Source organism: Apodemus sylvaticus, chromosome 19 (assembly GCF_947179515.1).
Source record: "Apodemus sylvaticus chromosome 19, mApoSyl1.1, whole genome shotgun sequence".
Lineage (NCBI taxonomy): Eukaryota > Metazoa > Chordata > Mammalia > Rodentia > Muridae > Apodemus > Apodemus sylvaticus.
Window position 1 is genome coordinate 9158897 of NC_067490.1, and position 20347 is coordinate 9179243.

Here is a 20347-nt window from a genome sequence, read left to right on the forward strand (position 1 = left end):
GATCCAGACGGGCCGGCTGATGCAGACCCAGGTCTGCAAAGCGGATGTGTGCCCACGTGCTGGAGCACAGAGGAGGTCTTGTGCTGGGTTCCGCAAGTCCCTTTTCCCAGAAGGGCGGGGCCTGCGAGAGGCACCGCCTTCAGCCCGCCCCTTGCCGCGCGGGACTCGCGGGTTAGCAGCCGGCCCGTTGAGGTCAAAGGAGGCGGGCAGTGCTTCCAAGCCAAGCGCCTGCGCGTACCTAAGCGCTCTGAGCTTAAGACCGAGCGAGCCGCCTGAGCAGCCCCAGCCTGTGACACTACCTGGACTACGCGCCACTACAGCCTTCCCGGCATGGAGGGCGAATGCCGGGTGCTTTCCATCCAGAGCCATGTTGTCCGCGGCTACGTGGGCAACAGAGCGGCCATGTTCCCTCTGCAGGTATGCGCTCCATTGCTTATGTAACCCGGCCGGGCTGCTCGCTTGCGGGGCTGCGGGTCCGTTGCGTGGCCTTCTCCGACTAATGACCTTGGCCCCCTGTGACTATCCTTGGGTCTCCCATCGCGCGCTGGGCGCGCTGCGGACAGATCCTGGCGCACGCAGGCCGGGGGCGTGGAGTACCCTGGGGAGCCTACAGTGGAGTGGTGCAGTTGGCACCTAGCCCCCAGCCCGGCTGTGGCACACTCGGTAGTCCCTGAGGGTCCCTGTTGCTTCCGGCTGTCTGGCCGGCAGTGGGCGGGGGCTTCCCGAAGCGTTGAAATGCTGAGCTGGGAGGATCCTTTCCAGCGGGAGAGCGGATAGCCTCTTGGTAGACACATTGGCTAGTGATTGCTTACTCTCTGCTGAAATCCAGGTTCTGCTTGGACCAAGGAGGTGGCTGGGCCACGCTTGGGTCCGACCACTCTTGAAGTGGTTTGTTATCAGCTGAGCTGGGTTGGAACCTCCCTGCACCTTCTGCACGCTTGCTTCTGTTCCTAAGAGACAGCACAGTTTGCTGAGTTTGGCTTTGGAAGCAACCTGTTAGACGGGCTGTAGCCTTGTCGTCTTCCCAGAGCCTCTTTCCTGTGAGGTATATATCGAATGAGGCTGTCACTGATCATTTCTGGCAGGTGGTGCTTCCTGCTTCTGACTGGTTGCCCTTGGAGGGAATCAGGGTATAGTGGGCATGAGCATGGGGACCAGAGGCAACGTCAGGCTGACTGGCAGGCTGACTGGCGCTGTCTTGCCTTGCCGGTCCAGCAGGAAGATTAGGCTGGCCTGGCCAGCAAGGTGGTGGCCTCCTGAAATGTATCTTTTTGGCTGGTCACTGATCAAGGTGGCAGGTCCCTGCATCCCTCCAGCTCATGTCCAGCCACTGTATTGACCCCCGAGGGACATTAGGAAGGAGCAGCTGGCTACCCTAGACCTGCAGGAAGGACATGGAAGGAAGACAGGTGGCCAGAACTGCATCTAAGGACAGTCGAGGACTGCCCTGAATCAAGCATGCTTGCTAGACAAATAGAGCAATTGATTGTTATTATACAGCATAGGAAATCAAAGTCCTTAGACGAGGGCAGTTGCTGAGTGTTTGAGTCCCTCTCTGTTGGTCGATAAGCAGTGCCTCACACACACTGTCTAGTGTACCCATTCTGATTCTACCCAGAATGCACCAGTCTGGTGCTTCCTGCGCTTAGCCACTGCTCCCTGAGCCTCATGCATTCCACTCACCTTGGGCAGAGGCGTGCAGGCCTCTGAGGCCCTGGGTCTTGCCTTTCTTGCCTATTTCACTTCCTGGTGCTCTTCCTTCACCTACCACACTGTCCCTGGGTCCCCCAGTCCTCTGTCCTCTCATCTGTACCAAGGGCTCAGTGTCCTTATTCAGGCTGAAGATATGGGGTTCCAACTGCTCAAGGGAGGAGATCCCCCATCTTTCCCTCATTCCTTCTCCTCCCCTTTTATTGGCTCTTTGCATATTTCTCATCATGTACCCCAATCCCACTCATCTCTCCCTCCCCCTGTACGCGCCCTCCACCCTTTCAGCCTCCTCCCAAAATATCTTGTTGTGGAAGCTGTAGTGTATACCACAGTATATCTCTATTATGCCCACACTTCTTTGCTTGCAAATGTTCATTGCAACCAGTCAGCCTGGTACACCTCTGGCTTCTGCTACATCAGCAATACTGGAACCTCACTGGGACTCCCCTCAGATTGCCTATTGTTGCCCTGTGTTGAGGAGATCCTGTAGTTTTGATCTGGAACCGGTTCCTTCACACGCTCCATTGATGGGGTATTTGCTGGAGCGGGCCAGATCAAAGCCCTGGATCTGGGTCTGAGAGGTATCTGAGCTGGTCAGCCCACTATACCCACGTCACAGAGGCGAGCTATTTGGCCCTGTCCTGGCTGGCCCATCCGATAGAGCAGCCAGCAAGGAACAGGGCTCCCATGCCTTTAGCGATGGCTCTATTGTGCTGGCCAGGAGAGATGCAGGGCTGGCTCTCTCCTAGAGTGGAGCAGGTGAGGGGCGTGGTTAGCTCTTCTGTTCTCAGGCACTGGCTCACCTGCAACCAGAGCCAGCTCTGTCCACCCTGCTCTGTCCACCCTGCTCTGTCCACCCTGCTGCCCAGCAAGGTGCAGGACCCAGTCTCCTGAGTGGTACAGCCCATGGGATACAGGGCCACTTCTTTTACTTTCATGACCCTGGGACCAGCTCTCCCGCCTGTCATAGGTGGCAGGGGACAAGGCATGGAAGGAGGACATGTCTTACTTAGTTAGGGTTACATTGCTGTGAGGGGACAGCATGTCTAAGGCAACCCTTAGAAAACATTTCATTGGGGATGGCTTACAGGTTCAGAGGTTCAGTCTATTGTCATCATGAGGGGAAGCATGGTAGCGTCCAGACAGGCATGGTGCTGGAAGAGCGGAGAGTTCTCTACCTCTTGATCTTGTTAGTGGCTAACAGGCATACAGTCATAGAGTTAAACCCTGTACACTATCTTGCGCTAAAATCATTTCAGTTGTGATTAAGATAATAAGCATTAAATAAAAATAAGACTATAAAAATTCTAAAAGAAATGTCAGTTAAGTACGTATCCTACCATAACATGGGTAAATAATTGCTGCATGGTCTCAACGGCAAAAAACAAAACAAAACAAAAAAACAAAAAAAACGATAAAGAGAGAAAACATATAAAACTGCTTGTCTTAGGGTTTTACTGCAGTGAGCAGACACCGTGACCAAGGCAACTCTTTTTTTTTTTTTTTTCTGATACAGGGTTTCTCTGTGTAGCCCTGGTTGCCCTGGAACTCACTCTGTAGACGAGGCTGGCCTCAGAACTCAGAAATCCGCCTGCCTCTGCCTCCCAAGTGCTGGGATTAAAGGCGTGTGCCACCACTGCCTGGCCGACCAAGGCAACTCTTATAAAGATGACATTTAATTGGGGCTGGCTTACAGGTTCAAACGTTCAGTCTGTTATCATCCACGTGAGAGCATGGCAGCATCCAGGTGGGCATAGTGCTGGAAGAGCGTGAGAGTTCTACATCTTCATCTGAAGGCAGCAGCAGGAGACTGTATTCCTCAGGCAGCCAGGAGGGGGCGCTCTTTTGCACTGGGTGGCGCTTGAGCAGCACTAGGAGACCTCAAAGTCCATGCAGGGCAGTGACACATTTGCTCCAACAAGGCGTCATCTAATCCATTCAAAAGGACCACACTTCCTAATAGCACCACTTCCTGTGGGGCAAGCATTGATACACATGAATCTGGGGGTGCGGGGGGAACTGTATTCATACCACCACAGCATATCTCCCCTCATCCATGCCACTGCTTAGCAGACAAGAGACAGGACCTGCTCTCCTGTGCTCATGCCCTCAGGGTTGGCTCACCTGCAACCCCCACATCTAGGACATGCTCTACCATGCCACCCATTGGAGGTGCAGGGCCAGTTCTCCAGAGTTCTGCAGCAGGTAAGGGTCAGGGGAGGGGGCTCTTCCCTCTCGAGAGGTGCTTAAGGACCTGGGGACTCCGTCCTGGCCCACGTGGACTCTTGGCTGCTCACCACACCGCTGCAGCCTGGGACAGGGAGAAGCAGAGATGGAGAAGGAGGACACTCCAACATGGAGAACCTCGGTGAGCACTGTGGGGCTGGCGCTGGCATTGTCTGTGGTAGACTGAGGCCAGCGCTCTCCAGTCTCTGAGAAGCTGTTTCAAGTCCGAAGCTGTGCTCAGTGGAGACAGGGTGTGTGCATTCTCACTGCACGACCTGAAGTGCAGATCTCATTCACATTACTGAATCTGGGGAAGCAGAGTTAGATAGGGGAGGATGTAGCCTTGGGCTGGGACACTGAAGTTTGTCCCAGGGCTAATCCTAGATGGCTTCCTGGCTGAGGGAGCCTCCAGGGACTGACATCACAGGTTGCAGTATCAGGTGGCTTGTCCATTCATGCCAGGCGAGTGGCTGGGGATGTTTCTGGGCCTCCCCTGCAGACCTGTGCCAAGCTGTTGATGAGCTGGTACTGGGACTTCTAGCTGGAGTCCTGGTGCTGGGCCTGGCCTGTGCCTGTGGCTGGGGAGCTCCCTCTAGCTTCTGCCATGTGTCACAGACTCACACATGTGGACCATCAGCCCTGGCTCCCCAGTGCTCCCCGCAGAGTCTCCCAGGCTCACCCTGTCTCCCACAAGCAGCCAGGATAAACAAACCCTCCAGGGAGGCAGCAGAACCTTGCCCCCGTGTCCATTTCTGCTTCTGGGCCCGGGCCAGGCTCTAGTCTGTAGGGTGGGCAGGGAAGGGCAGGGTGAAGTCTTGGGAGTGTTAAGCTCGAGCACTGAGTGCTGCCCTAATCCTCTCTTCCCTCCCCTTTAAAACAATGTCTCAAAGAAAGGCACTGGTGGTACACACCTTTAATTCCAGCACTTGGGAGGCAGAGGCAGGCGAACTCTGAGTTCGAGGCCAGCCTGCTCTACAGAGTGAGTTCCAGGACAGCCAGAGCTACACAGAGAAACCCTGTCAAAGACAATGTCTTGTGTAGGCCTGACTGACCTGAAAGTCACAGATCACTTACCCCCAGTGTGGGGATTAGTGATGTGTACCACCACGGCCAGCTTCCCAATACCCTTGTTAAGTACTTCTGTGGGTAGAGCCACGGGCCTTTCTCATACATGAGTAAATATTCCCAGGAATACCTCTAACCCACTTCCTCCTGTAAGAGGCAAGAGGGAAGCTTTAATATCTCAAGGGTGTGAGTGGGTGTGGGTGTGTATACATGTATACATATATGTATACATATGTGAGCACACACAGGAATGCACATACGTATGTACCGTGGGCTTCCTGAGTCCTGTGTGTCTGCAGAGCCTTCCTGGCACCATGATTTTCCATCATATTCTCTTTTTAGATTATTGTTTGTTTGTTTGTTTGTTTGTTTGTTTTTTGGATTTGGTTTTTTTCGAGACAAGGTTTCTCTGTATAGCCCTGGCTGTTCTGGAACTCACTCTGTAGACCAGGCTGGCCTAGAACTCAGAAATCCGCCTGCTTCTGCCTCCCAGAGTGCTGGGATTACAGGCGTGTGCCACCGAGAGCAGAGGGTGTGGTCTGCCCGAGTGGGAAGGCTGATGAGAGACCTGTGGTGGGAGGCAGGAAGGGACGTGTGACTTTTGACTGTTACAATGCTCAGGATGACAACAGTCCCGAGATGCTTGCCTGGCCTGCTCGCTGATTCCATCTGTGAGAGGCTTAGGCAGCAGCCCGGGACTAAGTGTCCAGGGCTGGAATCGCCTGTGAGGCTCAGCCTGCCCTCGCCCCTCTGTCCGGAGATGCCTGTGGAAGAACCACACTGGAATATTCCAGAGCTCACCCCGCTCCCGCTGTGCTGAGCAGCTCTGCCTCCCTTGGAAGAGATTAGCTGAGCTGTTGCTCTAAATGTGCCACATCTGGCTGCGTGGCTTCAGGCTGCCTGAGCCTTTTCGCTGGAGGCTTGGTGATGCAGCGGTGGGGGCGGGCGAGAGGCCCTGGGGATGTGCATCACATGTGGGTGGCAGCCACCCCAGCACAGCACACGCGTCACTGCTGGCGAGGAGGGGGCGGGATGGGGGCGGGGTCTGAGTCTGTGGTTTGCAAGAGGGATAAGGGGAGGAGCCTGGTCTGGCAGCTAAGGGCAGCAGGAAGTATGGAAGGCAGGCTTCCTGCATTGTGTTTTGACCTTCAGTTTCCTGGGTGCCTTTTGCACTCCCGACAGTGGGAGGGAGGAAGTATAACAGGCTGTGGTGGGGTACTTTACCCCGGGGGACAGTCTGAAGCTTCTCCAGGGAATAACGCTGTCCTGTTTGCCCAGAGTCAACCCTCAGCAGTTCTGGAAGCCCTGCCTCCTGCTGGACACTCTTCAGGTGACCTAAGCAGCACCTCAGCCAGATGTGGTTCCCAGCACAGCTGTCTCTCGGTACCTGCCTGTCTCCAGCACTAGTCACTGCTTATGAGGTCAGCCAGACCTCCATCTGCTGGAGCTGTGTCTCCACTGCGTTTTGTAATAATAGGCGCTTTTTCTAGTATACATCTTGGCTGAGACGTTCATGCCTTGTGTAGTGGATGTAAGTTTGGTAGTGGATGCTCATGAATGGGCTCAGATTCTATGGAGATGTGGGGGAAGCCAGAGCCCCCTCAAATCCCATCAGGTTTTGAAGCAATCCTACAGAGGCCAGCACTCCAGAGGCAGAGGCAAGTGGATTTCTGAGTTCGGGGCCATGCTGGGGTACAAAGAGAAATACTGTCTCAAAACAACTACCCCCCCCCCCCATACACAAAGTGCTTCTAGGGAAGAGGTGACCAGTGGGCCAGTGGATAGAGTCACCCTGTCTCCCACCCTCCGCTCCTACTCTATCTGTCCTGTTGAAAGCACTCAGCCAAGAGGCACTACTTTGCCGGGAAGTGAGCTCAGCCCAGACGTAGCCTCCCAGAGGATGGATTTGAGCTGAGAGAGTCCCCACCTGGAAACAAGGTCCCTGTCCTCACCTTGTCAGCTGAGGATGGCTAAGCTTTGTATATGTACTTTGGGAGGCGGACTCTGGACATGTTGAAACTAGTGTATGAAATACCGATTAATACACCACTTTTGACAGTCATATTTGAAATGGGAAATGCTACCGTAGTGGCTCAGAGCCATCATTCCGAAGCAGAAATAGCGAGTTCTTTCCCAGATCCGTGTGCCCGCTCTGAAGGATTAATTATCAACACAGTGGTGCAGGATAGCTTGGCAGGGATTCCTGGACGCGTGTCATCATCGCTTTCCAGCCTGGCCCATCACAGTCGATTAGAATTTTAAGGGATTTGAGACGCTGGAAGCTATATCGGTGCACAGAAGTCTGGAACAGATAGGCGAGCGGATCTGCCATTTTTACATTTCTGGGTTAAAACCACTGCTAATTTCTGTCACGTTGCTCTAGTGGTAATGCGGGCTTAACTCAGGGCTGAGTATCTGGATGCAAACCGTAAGCACTTGAGCTCAGTGGCTTAGCACAAAAGCAAACACCACCACACAGTGTGCGGCGTGTTGCCAGCACCCAGCACTAACACCCACCCCATTCCCCTCCAGGGCAGTCATTCTCCTGGTGCTGCCCAGCCCAGGGCTTGTCTCTTATATCTGTTGCTCGTCCGCCTGGGCTCTCCTTCTTTCTGCCCTGTTTTGCTGTCCCCTAGGCTGTCTTGCCTTGTCTGTGCGGTTCTGCAGGTGAGCCAGGCCACTTTGTATATACTGGGTGTGGTGTTATTTTGTTTGTTTTCTTCTTGTGCCTTGGTGTGTTGTTTGTATGTTCATGTTAAGAGTGTCAGATCGAGGAGTTGAGGACAGGTGTGAGGCTGGCACGTGCATGCTGGGATTTGAATGGGTCCTCTGGAGGAGCAGTCAGTCTCCTTAAACACGGAGCCATCTCTTCGTTATAGATTTTTGTTTTTGCAATTTGTTTACTTACGTGGATTTTTTTTTTTAAATATAGGGATGCTCTGTCTGTCTGTACACTTACATGCCAGAAGAGGGCGTTACCCTTTATAGATAGCTGGTCATGAGCCACTAGGTGGATGATGAGAATTGGACACAGGAGGAAGAGCAGCCAGTGTTCTTAAGCACTGAGCCATCTCACCAACCCCACATCTGGGGTTCTAAAAGCATGTTATGAAGGGTCCTGTTTTCTGTCACTCCAGGGTCACTGCCACCTCTCCCCTCTGCTGCCCGTGGGTCAGATTCACAGGGCTGCTTTGTTCAGATGTCCTGGAGTTCTGGTGGGGGCAGGGGAGTCCTCAGCTCTCTGTTTACATTGGAGTTCTTTCTGGCAAAGGTCTTATGAGGCTTTCAAACTCTTGACCTCTGTCCCTCTAGGGTTCGGCTCCTATCTCTGTACGCCACAGAGTCATGGCCGGTTCCTCCTCACCCTGGGCTCCTGGCTCCACGCCCTCTTTAGGACCCTTCTTTCTATAGGTGGTATCTGCATTATGGGGTGCATTGCCTCGGGGTCTTCTTCAGTGGTCCTGGCTTGCCATTGCTATAGAGTGGATTTTGGACGAGGTTTTTCTTGGGATGGGGACCTAGACTAAGGGGAAGGCTGGTTCTAGGGATGAAGGGGGATTGGTATGTCTGGGGGGTTGTGAAAGAAAGGGAGATCCTCTGGCAGGCAGACCACCCAAAAGCTGCTAAGTGTGAGGAGGCAGAGAAGTAGAAGAAGCTAGAGGCCAAAACTCTAGCTCTGCGTCACACGGGGCATGCCTGAAAGCGGCTTCTGGTTTGTCTGGGCCAAAAGAAGACAGAATTCTTTGCCCCTTTCATTTTAATGTGTAGAGGAAGGGTCCCTATTTGTGTGGGTGCCTGTGTGCGTGGGGAGATCAACTCTGAGGGCCATTCTCCAGCTGTTTACCCTTAAAAAGGATTGGTCTACTTATTGGTGTCTGATTCTGTAGCCATGTCTGTGTGTGCACACTCACTCAACCAGTGTGTGCCGGCAGACTCCAGAAGAGTCTCCCGGAGTCTTCCCCCTCCCCTCCACCTGTTCCTGTGAGGCACAGTCCTTGCTCTGGCCTAAAGATTTTGAAGCATTGCTGCAGAGGCCAGCACTCCAGAGGCAGAGGATTATTATATCTAAGTACACTGTAGCTGTCTTCAGACACACCAGAAGAGGGCGTTGGATCTCATTATGGATGGTTGTGAGCCACCATGTGGTTGCTGGGATTTGAACTCGGACCTTCAGGAGAACAGTCAGTGCTCTTACCTGCTGAGCCATCTCACCAGCCCCCCTTCCTTGTTTTTTGAGACAGGGTCTCTAACCAGCCTGAAATTCACCAAGTAGGCTAGGCCTGCTGGCCACAGAGCCCAGGACTCCTTCCCAGTACTGGAATTGTGGGCCAACACGTCGACACTAGGCTTCTTTGTTTTGTTTTTGTTTTTCCAGACAGGGTTTCTCTGTGTAGCCCTGGATATCCTAGAGCTCTCTTGGTAGACCAGGCTAGCCTCGAACTCAGACATCTGTCTTCCTCTGCCTCCCAAAGGTTGGGATTAAGGGCGTGTGGCCCTGCAAACCACAAACTAGAACTGTGTGTGTTATGGAGATTGAATTCAGGTCCTCTGGCTCACACAGAGAGCACTTTATTGACTGTGTAAATGCACCAGCCTGGCCTCTTATTTTAAAATGAAAACCTTTTGCTCGCAGTGATGGCTTTAGGTATCATCTGAGGGCCACAGCTTTAATTTGGTCCCCTGAGCTGCTCTGTGTGCTGAGGATGAACAATTGACCACACAGAGCCTCAGCCTCCGGCCGCGGCCTCTCAGGAGCCCCATCTGTCCCATCTGGATGACTCTCATAAGAGCTATGAGAAGCCATTTGGATCGGCAAGCTACTCAATAAATGTGGTTAATCGTGGGGACCTCGGCCCTGACATGAGACCTTCTTTCTCTGCTTGATAAGGAAGGAGGAAGACTTTGCTGGCTGGCATGGTGGAGGCTGGTTTAAGTTGACCTGCCCAGCTGGTTCTGGCGCTTACACCCTTGGGGATGGGGTGGGGTGGAGTGGAGTGGGAACTAACACGGCCCTAATCTGACAGACAGGTACTTGCAGGGGCTTTCTCTGACCACCAGTGACGTTTTTGGTGACGCTTTAGTGCATGCAAGCAAGGGGGAGGGGCGTCTCCACCCTGGCCTTTTAGACAACTTTTCTGAGTGAACAGAGGAGGCCCGTGCTCAGGCAGTGTGGCCCTGAAATGCAAACATCTAGCCAGCTTGGGCAGGGCCTTGTGTCCCCACCCTGGGGGTCCTCCTATCTGGGGATCTCTACCACCTGGCTGGTCTCCTTGTTACCCTCCTCAAGTTGGGACTCTAGTCATGGAGGGGACCCCTGCTCTGGGTTCTAGAGGGGTCACAGGCGGGCACTGTCACACTCTTCTGCTTGTCCTGCAGGTTTTGGGATTTGAGGTTGATGCTGTGAACTCTGTGCAGTTTTCAAACCACACAGGTAGGACTTCAAGGTGGTTGTCCTGGAGGACCTGAACTTGGCCTGTAATCTGGCCCTGGGGGAGTAGACCCCACTCCTTGATGTGGGGGGTGGGGGGTTGGGGGGAGTGGATCCCAGAAGGGCCGCTCTGTGCAGGGCACACCCTAACACACACGCCCACTGTTCTGGAGCTGACAGGAGGGAACCCCTCTCTTTGCCTCAGCCTCCTCCTCTGCTAAGCTGGCAGCCATGGCCCCTGCTGTGGTGGGGAGGCTGAGCAGGTGAATCCCAGAGGGTGCTGCTGTGTGCTCCTGTAGTCAGCTGGTGACCTGCAAGCCTGTGTGCTTCTCCACTGTGCCAATACCTTGTGCATAGGAGAGCACCAGCACCAGGGGAAGGGTGTGTGTGCGTGTGTGTGTGTGTGTGTGTGTGTGTGTGTGTTCTGGGGACCCAAAGACAGCACTGCTCATTGCTAAAGGGAACTGTCCTTGGAAGCCCCTTGAATTGTTTCCTGTGAATGTGTGCTCCGCACAGCCCTGACCTGCGGCCTCTGGAGTCCATGGTGAGTTTAGCTCTCCCTGCTCTCTGTGCTGGCAGGAGAACAAAGCCATTCGGGTGGTTAATAGTGCCTGCCCTGACATTTGTTCTGAACACAAAGGGAACTTTGGGAGCTCAAAGTGTCCCAGAGCAGCCCAGCTGGTCACCAGCAGGATGCAAAGTCTCAGAGGATTGACCACACTTCTGAGTGTAATGGGTTTTAAACAGGGAGGAAGAGAGGAGCCTCAGCTAGGGGCTGACAGTGGGCATCCATGGTCGGGGGCTGCTCAGTTCCAGTGCCCAAGCATTTGAAGTCCCAGATGGCCCAGCGCCTCCAGTGAACTGCATGGCCCCACGGACTCTGACTGCTGCTCTGAGGACTATTTCTTATTCCTGTTCACATGAGATGGCTTGGATGCTGAGCAGCAGGGTTGAGTTTAGTTCTGAGGAGCATGCTGTGTGGGATCACCATCATTCTGGGCTCTGGGATCACTGCCACGCTGTGGGGATCACGCTCATGCCGTGCTCCAGCTGGTGCTCCCTGGGTACCACCTGAGACACTGAACAAACATAATTTGCTTTAGTGTAATTCAGGGTGTCAGTGGTTGGCCTCACCTGCCCTCTATATTTCTGTATAGTGGGTACCCACGTGTCCTGCATCTCACAAAGGTCCCAGAGGCCTTGGATCTTGGCCACATCAGGCAGAAGATCAGGCTGTATGTCCGGGCTAGACCTGATTCTTGTTCATGCTTGTTTGTCTCTTGCTAGGATTTGACCCTTGACTTGTTTTGGCAGGGATTTAATTTGTGTGTGTGTGAGAGAAATAGCGGGAAGGGACAGATGAGTCCACACCTACCAGGTGACAGTGACCCAGCAAGTTGGCTTTGGTGGCTAGAAACACAGAGGAGACTGGGAACCAGACTGGGCTTAGGGGTAGGGACTGGGTGGGCCGCCCTGAGATGCCCTGTTGAATAGAGCAACAAACAGCTGTGTGCCCGTGATCTATCCATGTCCCATCTTCTGGGGCACCGAGTCCCCACTGCCCTGGATTGATTTGATAGGCTTGGGAGGGTGGAGACCAGCGTTCAGCCCCCGCAGTGTAGGAACAGGGTTGTCTTGGGTATTGGGATCACACTGAGGCACTGGGCCCAGAGTATCCAGTCTGAGGCTAAGGCTAGCCCTCAGAAGGCCAGCTCACTGGGTCTCCTCAAGGAGGGGAGGTGGCTGTCATCAGCTGAGATGGCCACCAGGGCAGCCCGGGCTCCCCCATCCACACTCAGTGTGTCTCCTGTCTGCAGGCTATGCCCATTGGAAGGGGCAGGTGCTGACGTCCCAGGAGCTGCATGAGCTCTATGAGGGTCTCAAGGCCAACAGCGTCAATAAGTATGACTACGTGCTCACTGGTGAGTGTCCCAGGGTCCCCATCCTGCTGGGGACAGGGGTGGGCTCAGATTGCCCTCGCTGGGTAACCTGGCTCCTGCCTCCTTCACAGAGAGGGTCTTGGGATGTTTAGTCACCAGCACTGTCCAGAGCTGCTTTTAGTTCTGCATCCCCCAGCCCTACCCCGCCCCAGGGTGAGGGTGAAATACTGCTACCCAAAGTCAACTGTTACATTTCTGATTGTCTTTACTACCTATTTACCTATTATGCTGTGTGTTTATGTGCGCAAGTTTACACAATTGCACACATGTGGTGCCACAGCCTGGGTGTGAAGGTCTTTCTACAGTGTAGGTTCCAGCAGTCCCCAACCTAGCTTTACAAGCTAAGAGATGGCTCTGTGGCTGAGCTTGCTTACCGACCACTCTTGCAGAGTCAGGTCCCACGGTCAGTTCCTAGCACACACATAATAGCTCAAGACCACTCTTAACTCCGGCTCCAGGAGTTTTGACACCATCTCCTGACTTCTCGGGGCGCGTGCCTACATGTGGTACAAGGACATACACTCAGGCACACACACAGACGCAAAATAAATGTTTATTGGAATAATACTTTTTTTGAAAGTTTAGTTACCTGTCAGTTATCTGTCCTCCCAACCATCAGCTCCTCATCCCATCAATCAAAACTCACGTACATCTGGGATCTTGCTTTCTTCCTGTTCATAAGTACAGACCTTTGGGAACGTACTGTAGTCCCCTAGTCGCAGCATCTAGCTGTCCCTGAACAGATGACTGTTTGATTTAATGGTACTTGTGATGGCAGATGTCCTGTAGGTCAGTGTGCCCTGTTTTGAGTGGATAAACCTGAATTTTCCCTCCCAAGGTTACACGAGAGACAAGTCCTTCCTGGCCATGGTGGTGGACATTGTGCAGGAGCTGAAGAAACAGAACTCTCGGCTTGTGTATGGTTAGTGCCCCGTCATGCTGCGCCTATTAGGGAAGGGAATATTTTTCCTCGATTAGCTTCTATCTATTAGTTATTTGACTCATGAGACCTCTAAGGAGAAGCCTTGTGGGCTAGCTCATCAGGAAGATTGGGATGTTTTTCAAGGTGAGACTAGGGTTTCACATGGAGGGCATGAGAAGGGAAGGGGTTAATTATGGATGAAGGCCTCTGAGTGGCCCAAGATGCAAGAGTGATCTTAAAGGGGTTGAGTTGGCTAGATACACCATGCAGGGTAAACTGTTGTGGGGGTGGTGACAAGGTGCAGATATCATATCCAGTTTGTCTGCATAGCTTGGGTGACACGATCCTGACTACCAGATAACAAGGGTTCATGTGTGACATGGAGCAGAGACAGTGTTACCAGGTGTCTGTGTGACATGGAGCAGAGACAGTGCCAGTCTCCCAGGTGTGCACAGTGGACCTGCCCCCAAAGAACAATAGCCCACCGCTCTGTCCATGCAGTGGACGGTGAACCAAAGGGAATGTGTGTTAACCTGGGACAATACTGTGAGACTCAGGCAGGCCAGGGGGAGGGCACGATGCCAGTCCAGGTGACATGAGGAAAAGTGTTCTTGAGACAGATGGGTGAACAATGGTAAATTAAATGTGAAATTACCTCAAGGGCCTAAGTGTCTCAGGAGAAAAGTGCAAGTTTCTAGAGAAGACATTGTTCTGTGTAACCATATGCACTGTAATGGTTTTTTAAAGATGGAGGGACCAGGGATGTGGCTCGGTCGGTAGAGCCCTGGATGGGGCTCAGCACACATGAAACCCCGGGCTTCATCCCTAGGACCACAGACACTGGATGTGGAGGTCTACACCTGTGGACCCAGTACTCAGAGTGTCCAAAGTTCAGGGTCATCCCAGCTACAGAGTGAGTTCAAAGCCAGCCAGGGCAGAATGAGACCTTGTCAACAGTCAAGAGCACAGACTCCTCTTGCAGAACACCCAGAGGTCAGGTCCAAGTACACACTCCAGTGGGTCATAGCTGCCTGTAAGTCCCATTTCAGGTGATCTCATGTTCTTGTGACCTCCTGGGCATCTGCACACATGCTGCATGTACACACATGTAGGTACAGCTGCACACACATGCAGGCACACACTCATACACATCAAATCAAGCTTAAAAGTAAAATGAGACCCTTGCACCATGTAGGATAGTATAATGCAAACACGTAAAAGCAGCAGCGAAACAGGAACCGCAAGTGTTGGCGAGGATGTGGGGAGCTCACAGCCCTGCATTGCCAATGTGAACGTGAAGTACTGCGGTCACTATGGAAACCTGTCTGTCAGTTCAGAGAAGCAGTTGGGTGTGGAGGTGGGCATAGTGTTTGCACGCCTGTATTCTCAGTTCCGTGGGAAGACGGCTGAGGCAGGAGGATTGCAGGTCTGAGGCTATCCTGGGCTACACACTGAGACCCCATCTCAAACAACAAAAGAAAAGAAAAAGCAGACAGCGCGCACATCTGTGGTTGCAAGCCACAGCAGCTGCTGACCAGATGTTCTGTCCCCACAGTGTGTGACCCTGTGATGGGCGACAAGTGGAACGGGGAAGGCTCCATGGTGAGTGGACTCACACTGCTGTTCACGTGTCATCTGCTATGAACCAAGGGAGGGTCCCCTTCCCAGGGAAACCAGTGTGGCCCCCATACAGGCCGGTGTGTACCATCTGTGTCTGCGTAGACTACCCACGTGTCCCATGGCAGCCATAGACAGTCTGTCAGCAGTGGGCGAGCTGTTCAGTAAACCTCCAGGTGTGGGCACTGACGCTAATGTCCTGTGAGTTTCTCCTGTTGTAGATAGCTTTCCCTGAAACCTTGTTGGAGGCTTTAGTAGGGAGGAGGGGTAGCCATTTACACTTAACTGCAGGACAGTACTCCTCTGTCCAGGAAAGACATCTTGAGGGTCAGGCCCATGGCCTCTCACATACTAGTCACATACTCTGCCACCGAGATGTGTGCCAGCCACCAAACACAGTTATGTAAGAACATTTTCAGTTCCATGATCAGACCTGAGTCTAGGGGTTGCAATGTGCAGGTGGCCACATCTCTCTTTAGCTCTTTTCCAGTTTGTGCCAGTCAGCAGGTGTCCCTCTGGGTAGGACCTTGGGCCTCCAGGTTAACTGGAAGGGCAGAAATTAGAACCCTGGACCACACACCAGTGCTGCAAAGCATCATGGGATCAAAAAGTTATTTCCCTGTCACGTGGGACTTGGATATCAGGAACCAGACAGTGGGCATCTGCCATCTTAGTTACTTGTGGGGCTGAGGTGGAAAGAGAGCAAGTTCGAGGCTAGCCTAAATCCACATTTTGTTTTGTTTTGGTTTGGTTTGGTTTGGTTTTTCTGGCCAGCCATGTCCTTTTTTTCTGTAGAGGTTTAGCAACATTTAAAAACCCCTAGTATGATTATTTTTTTACATTTTTATTAGATATTTTCTTTATTTACATTTCAAATGCTATCCCATTTCCTTGTTCCCCACCTCTCTGAAACCCTCCTATCACATCCCCCCTCCCCCTGCTCACTAACCCACCCACTCCTACTTCCCTGACCTGGCATTACCCTACCCTGGAACAATGAGCCTTCATGAGTCCAAGGGCCTCTCCTCTAATTGATGTCTGACCAGGCCATGCTCTGCTACCCACGTGGCTGGAGCCATCAGTCCCTCCATACAAGTTCAAGGCTAGCCTGAATCCAAATTATTAAAAAGGAGCTTGGAATAGTAGGCCATGCTTGCCCAACAGGCACAAGGCCCTGGGTCTATCCTCGGCATGGAAGTAATAATGAACAAAGGGTAAAGACAGTTCTGAGCTGGCCTTTGTAAGTCACACCTGTAACCCTGGTACTTGGGAAGAAATAGGAAGGTTGCTATGAGTTCTAGCCTGGACTACAGAGTAATAACCCATATGGGGTTTGGGGGAGAGGTACTGAACTGTGAGATGCTTCATTGATACCTTAAATCAACAAGGAGATGATCAGGCATGTCTTACGTGTTGATGAGACACCCCAGGTCTCAGGCTACCAGAGCCAGGTGGGCCCCAGTCCAAGCTGGCAGGGCCTGAGGGCCTGGTGTCACCTAAGTCACCCTGTGTGGTCCTGTGTCTTAGCTCCCTATCTCCCTTCCTCCCTTTGTGGGTCTGATGAGCTGAGGCCTTCCCCTCCTGTCCAGGTCCTTCTCTTCCTTGGTGGCACCCTTCTCTGTCCTTGTCACCCCGACTCAGGTCTGTGGGTCCTCGGTTGTGTATTTCCTCATGGTGGCAATGCCAGGTCTCCCCTGAGGATTCAGGCATTGGGATTGTTCCCCGCTGGACTCCTTCTGTGTGAGTGAACCTCCTCGTCTGTCTCCTGTCTCTCCAGTATGTCCCCCAGGACCTCCTTCCCGTGTACAGGGACAAAGTGGTTCCGGTGGCTGACATCATCACTCCCAACCAGTTCGAGGCTGAGTAAGTGACCATAATCTCAGAAACACCAGATGTCCCAGGGAGCCCTGCAGAGTCCCAGGCTAGCCCACTCATGTGCCCCTGGCAGCCCCATATCTGCCCCCTCAGGCCCCTAGGTGGCCCTTAGAAAGCCTGGCCACTGATCATGTCTTCCTGGTCTATAAGCCTGGATCCTAACCCCGGAGTGGTTCCCATTGCATCTAGGGAATGACATGCACTCGTTCCCTCTGGTTCCTGGTCCATGATTCTGTTGGCCCGCAGTTCCTCCCTGCTGGCGAGACGCTCCAAGGAGAGAAAGTGGAGGTTACACATGTCCAGCTGAGGGCTGGTGTGGCTGGGAATGTGCAGGTAGAGCTGCAGGCCACAGATCAATCTCTCTCAGATCTCAACGCCCATGGCCACGATTGCCTTAAGAGCTAGCTTCCAAAAAACACTGCCAGTTACCCAGCCGGGCAGGGCACAGGCCTCTGCCCTATGAGCAGGGTCCTGCAAGCTCTGTATACACCCACTGGGGGGGAGGGGTTTGACAGATTCAGCAACTGAGGGCCTCTCAAGTAATGATGGCATCTCTTTGAGGGCCCTCTGCTTCCAGCAGGCTGAGGCTGAGGCAGACAGGTGCAGAGTGTTGGTCATTCCAGCCCTCAGAGTTCCTTGAATATTGGTTACCTGCCTGAGCTGTGGTGGAAGTCAGTGGGCATATAGGTGCTGTTTCTGACTACGGTCCTCTATAGGGTTCACCACTGTCTGGAGCATCCCCATGTATACAATTTCCCATATCACACACTTCACCCTTGACCCTCCCACCTCTCATATGTTCAGGCCTTGCCAGGTTCCTAGGCCAGTAGATGCTGTGATGGCTCCTGTGGGGATGTAGGTCAGGTGTCTGGAAGGCTCTGCTGTAGGGTCCGGCTCACCCCTCCCGTCTGTGTCCCAGGTTGCTGAGTGGCAGAAAAATCCACAGCCAGGAAGAAGCATTCCAGGTAAGGAGAACTTTACACACAGCCCTATTCAGGAAGGAAACAGACGCCTGTCTTCAGAGGTGGGTAACTGAGCCAGGTGTCATGGCTCACAGCACTTAAAAGAAAGATGCAATGAAGTCTCTTTGAGTTCAGACCAACCTGGTCTACATACCAAGTTCAGGTCACCCAGGACTATATAGCATGACCTTGTCTCAATTAATTAATCAGTAAATAAACAAATAAACAGCAAACAAACAAGCGAGCAAGCCAGCTGGGAGATAATCTCGCTCCTCATTGGTGGATATGACCAGCTTCCCACGTCCTCAGGAGTTGGGGTGTGGCCCCCAAGCTTTCGCATATTCTGCACTCCCAACTCTCAATGGTCTGACTGCAGGTGGCTGAGCACAGGCCTGGCCTTGTGTCTGCAATGTCCCAGGTTCTCTGGGAGCCCACAGCATTCTGGTCTTGCCTGGCTGCCCAATCTCTAATTCCAGAGAGGAGGACAGTGGCCTCCCGGGCCTGCCCCCCATGTCCCCTGGGGAAGCTTGAGCGTCAGGAAGAGCCCCAGTGTGTGGGTGTGCTGACCTCTCCCTTGCTGCTGGCAGGTGATGGACTTGCTGCACTGTATGGGTCCCGACACTGTGGTCATCACCAGCTCTGACCTGCCGTCCCCACAGGGCAGCGACTACCTGATGGCGCTGGGCAGCCAGAGGATGAGTAAGTTCCTGCCCCACCTGCTCTCCATGCTCCTGGGCCCTTTGGTTTACGTAGCCCCTGGCATGCGGGCATCAGAGGATGCTTAGGGGTCAATAGGAAGAAGATTATGCTGGGTCAGCAAGGGGCTGTTTCCTCTTGCTCCTCAGAGAGTCCGACAGACAGAAGGCAGGCTCAGGTGGGGCTCGATGGGGCACTGGTGACAGGAGCAGCTCACCCACCCCCACTAACCAGATGCTCGGATATCCATGCAGTGCCTGAATTGGCAAGTTCTCATGTCTGGTGACCTGGCATATTATGGACTGGTGGCCTATTTCAGAGGCCAGCTGTGTCTGACTTCTGTGGCCCAGGTGGCCAGAGGGTGTGGGTGTCTTGTTGGGCTGTGGTGACTGCTTATCCAAGCAGCACTTTAGTGAATTGTTTGAACAGTGTTACAATGCACAGAGCTGGGCCACAGACTCACACCCATTGGCTCCAGTGAGCATTCTGGATGCAGAAGGTGTAAGGATGTGTGTATCTGAATGCCTGTGTGCCGCACACATGCATGCAGACAGAGACAAGCAGTGCATCCAGGCAGTTCCCGGCACACTGAGCGTGTAACACCATGCCGACTTCATCTTCTAAGGGGCCAGTGTTTCACTCCTCTTTGGGACAGTGGAGGCAGAGGGGGTTGGTAATGACAGTCCACCTGAGTCCCCGAGGTACCGCAGGATGCCACACCACCTCTGTGTGACCCTCTGTGGCATGGGCAGTGCTGACCTTCCTGTCACTTCAGAGATATGGGGACAAGTTGCACTGACAGGCTCTTACTGTAGGGGTGCCCCTTGTCTGGATGAGAAGTCTCACACTCAGTGACCTGACTTATGTCCTCCCCCAGGGAAGCCTGACGGCTCCACGGTGACCCAGCGCATCCGGATGGAGATGCGCAAGGTGGACGCTGTCTTCGTGGGCACCGGGGACCTCTTTGCTGCCATGCTTCTGGCATGGACACACAAACACCCCGAGAATCTCAAGGTCAGTTGGACCTCTCGCTCCTCCCAATTCCCTCTGCTCTCTTAGTGGGGACATAGAGCACTATGTTTCTAACCTCCAGAGAGAGGAACAGGTTAGTGGGGCCTCGCTCTGAGCCAAGGGTCTGTGGGATGATGACCGTGGACCAGACACCACTCTGTCAGTCTCTTGCCATGCCTCCCATATTTGGGAAGTGTTGACCTAGAAGCAAATCCCAAGGCATTGACTGGATTATAAAGTTGGAACACAGGGCGGTCAGGCTGTATCTGCAGTGCATGTGTGCGACCTGAACTGTGACCCTCAGACGGCAAAAAGTAAATTAATGAGAACATTAAAGGATATAAACTAGCTTTCCCACCCGAGTCAGCCAGAAATCCCGGGCCCATGAAGCCTTCCAGGTACCGCTTTGTTGACCCAAGAGCCACTTGTGTAGCTGGTCTTTGCTAATTTGTGTGTTCTTCTTGTTTGCATTCTTTATCCCCCTGGTTTTACCCCCTAACACTGGAGAGGAGAGAATGAAAAATAAAGGTGTATGTATGTGTGTGTGTGTGTGAGAGAGACAGAGAGAGAGAGAGCTGAATTTAATCTCTTTCTTGTTTCTTCTTTGAGCATGACCACTCACAAACCACAAACAACCCCTGTGATCAACCAGTAACCACTAACCTGACCCTTGGCCCTACTATTTATATACCCTCTGAAAAGTTCCCAGAATTCCAAAAGGCACACAATGGGAGAAAATATGCAGCTGGTAAAACCACACCTCTGCTAGAGCCTGAGGCAAATCATAGCCACCTGCTGCAGACCTTCTGAACCAGCCCACATTCCATACCTGGGGTTAAGACAAAAACACATTCTTACAATATTTCTGTCTCCCTTCTTTTTAAAAGATGTATTT

General features: G+C 52.9%; 1 protein-coding gene across 2 annotated transcripts in view; it reads left to right on the forward strand.

Moving 5' to 3' along the window:
• The first annotated feature begins 165 nt into the window (after positions 1 to 165).
• Pdxk (pyridoxal kinase) overlaps positions 166 to 20347 on the forward strand; it is a 28132-nt gene continuing 7950 nt past the window's right edge. Inside the window, exons 1-9 of one of the 2 annotated variants that reach the window (XM_052163411.1) lie at positions 168 to 417; positions 10378 to 10432; positions 12247 to 12351; positions 13208 to 13291; positions 14847 to 14893; positions 16686 to 16771; positions 17703 to 17748; positions 18333 to 18444; positions 19319 to 19455. In XM_052163411.1, the coding sequence (XP_052019371.1) occupies positions 331 to 417; positions 10378 to 10432; positions 12247 to 12351; positions 13208 to 13291; positions 14847 to 14893; positions 16686 to 16771; positions 17703 to 17748; positions 18333 to 18444; positions 19319 to 19455 (759 nt within the window). In that variant the 5' untranslated portion in view covers positions 168 to 330. Of the gene's footprint in view, positions 418 to 10377; positions 10433 to 12246; positions 12352 to 13207; positions 13292 to 14846; positions 14894 to 16685; positions 16772 to 17702; positions 17749 to 18332; positions 18445 to 19318; positions 19456 to 20347 lie in introns of both variants that reach the window. The other variant, XM_052163412.1, reaches the window with a different exon arrangement.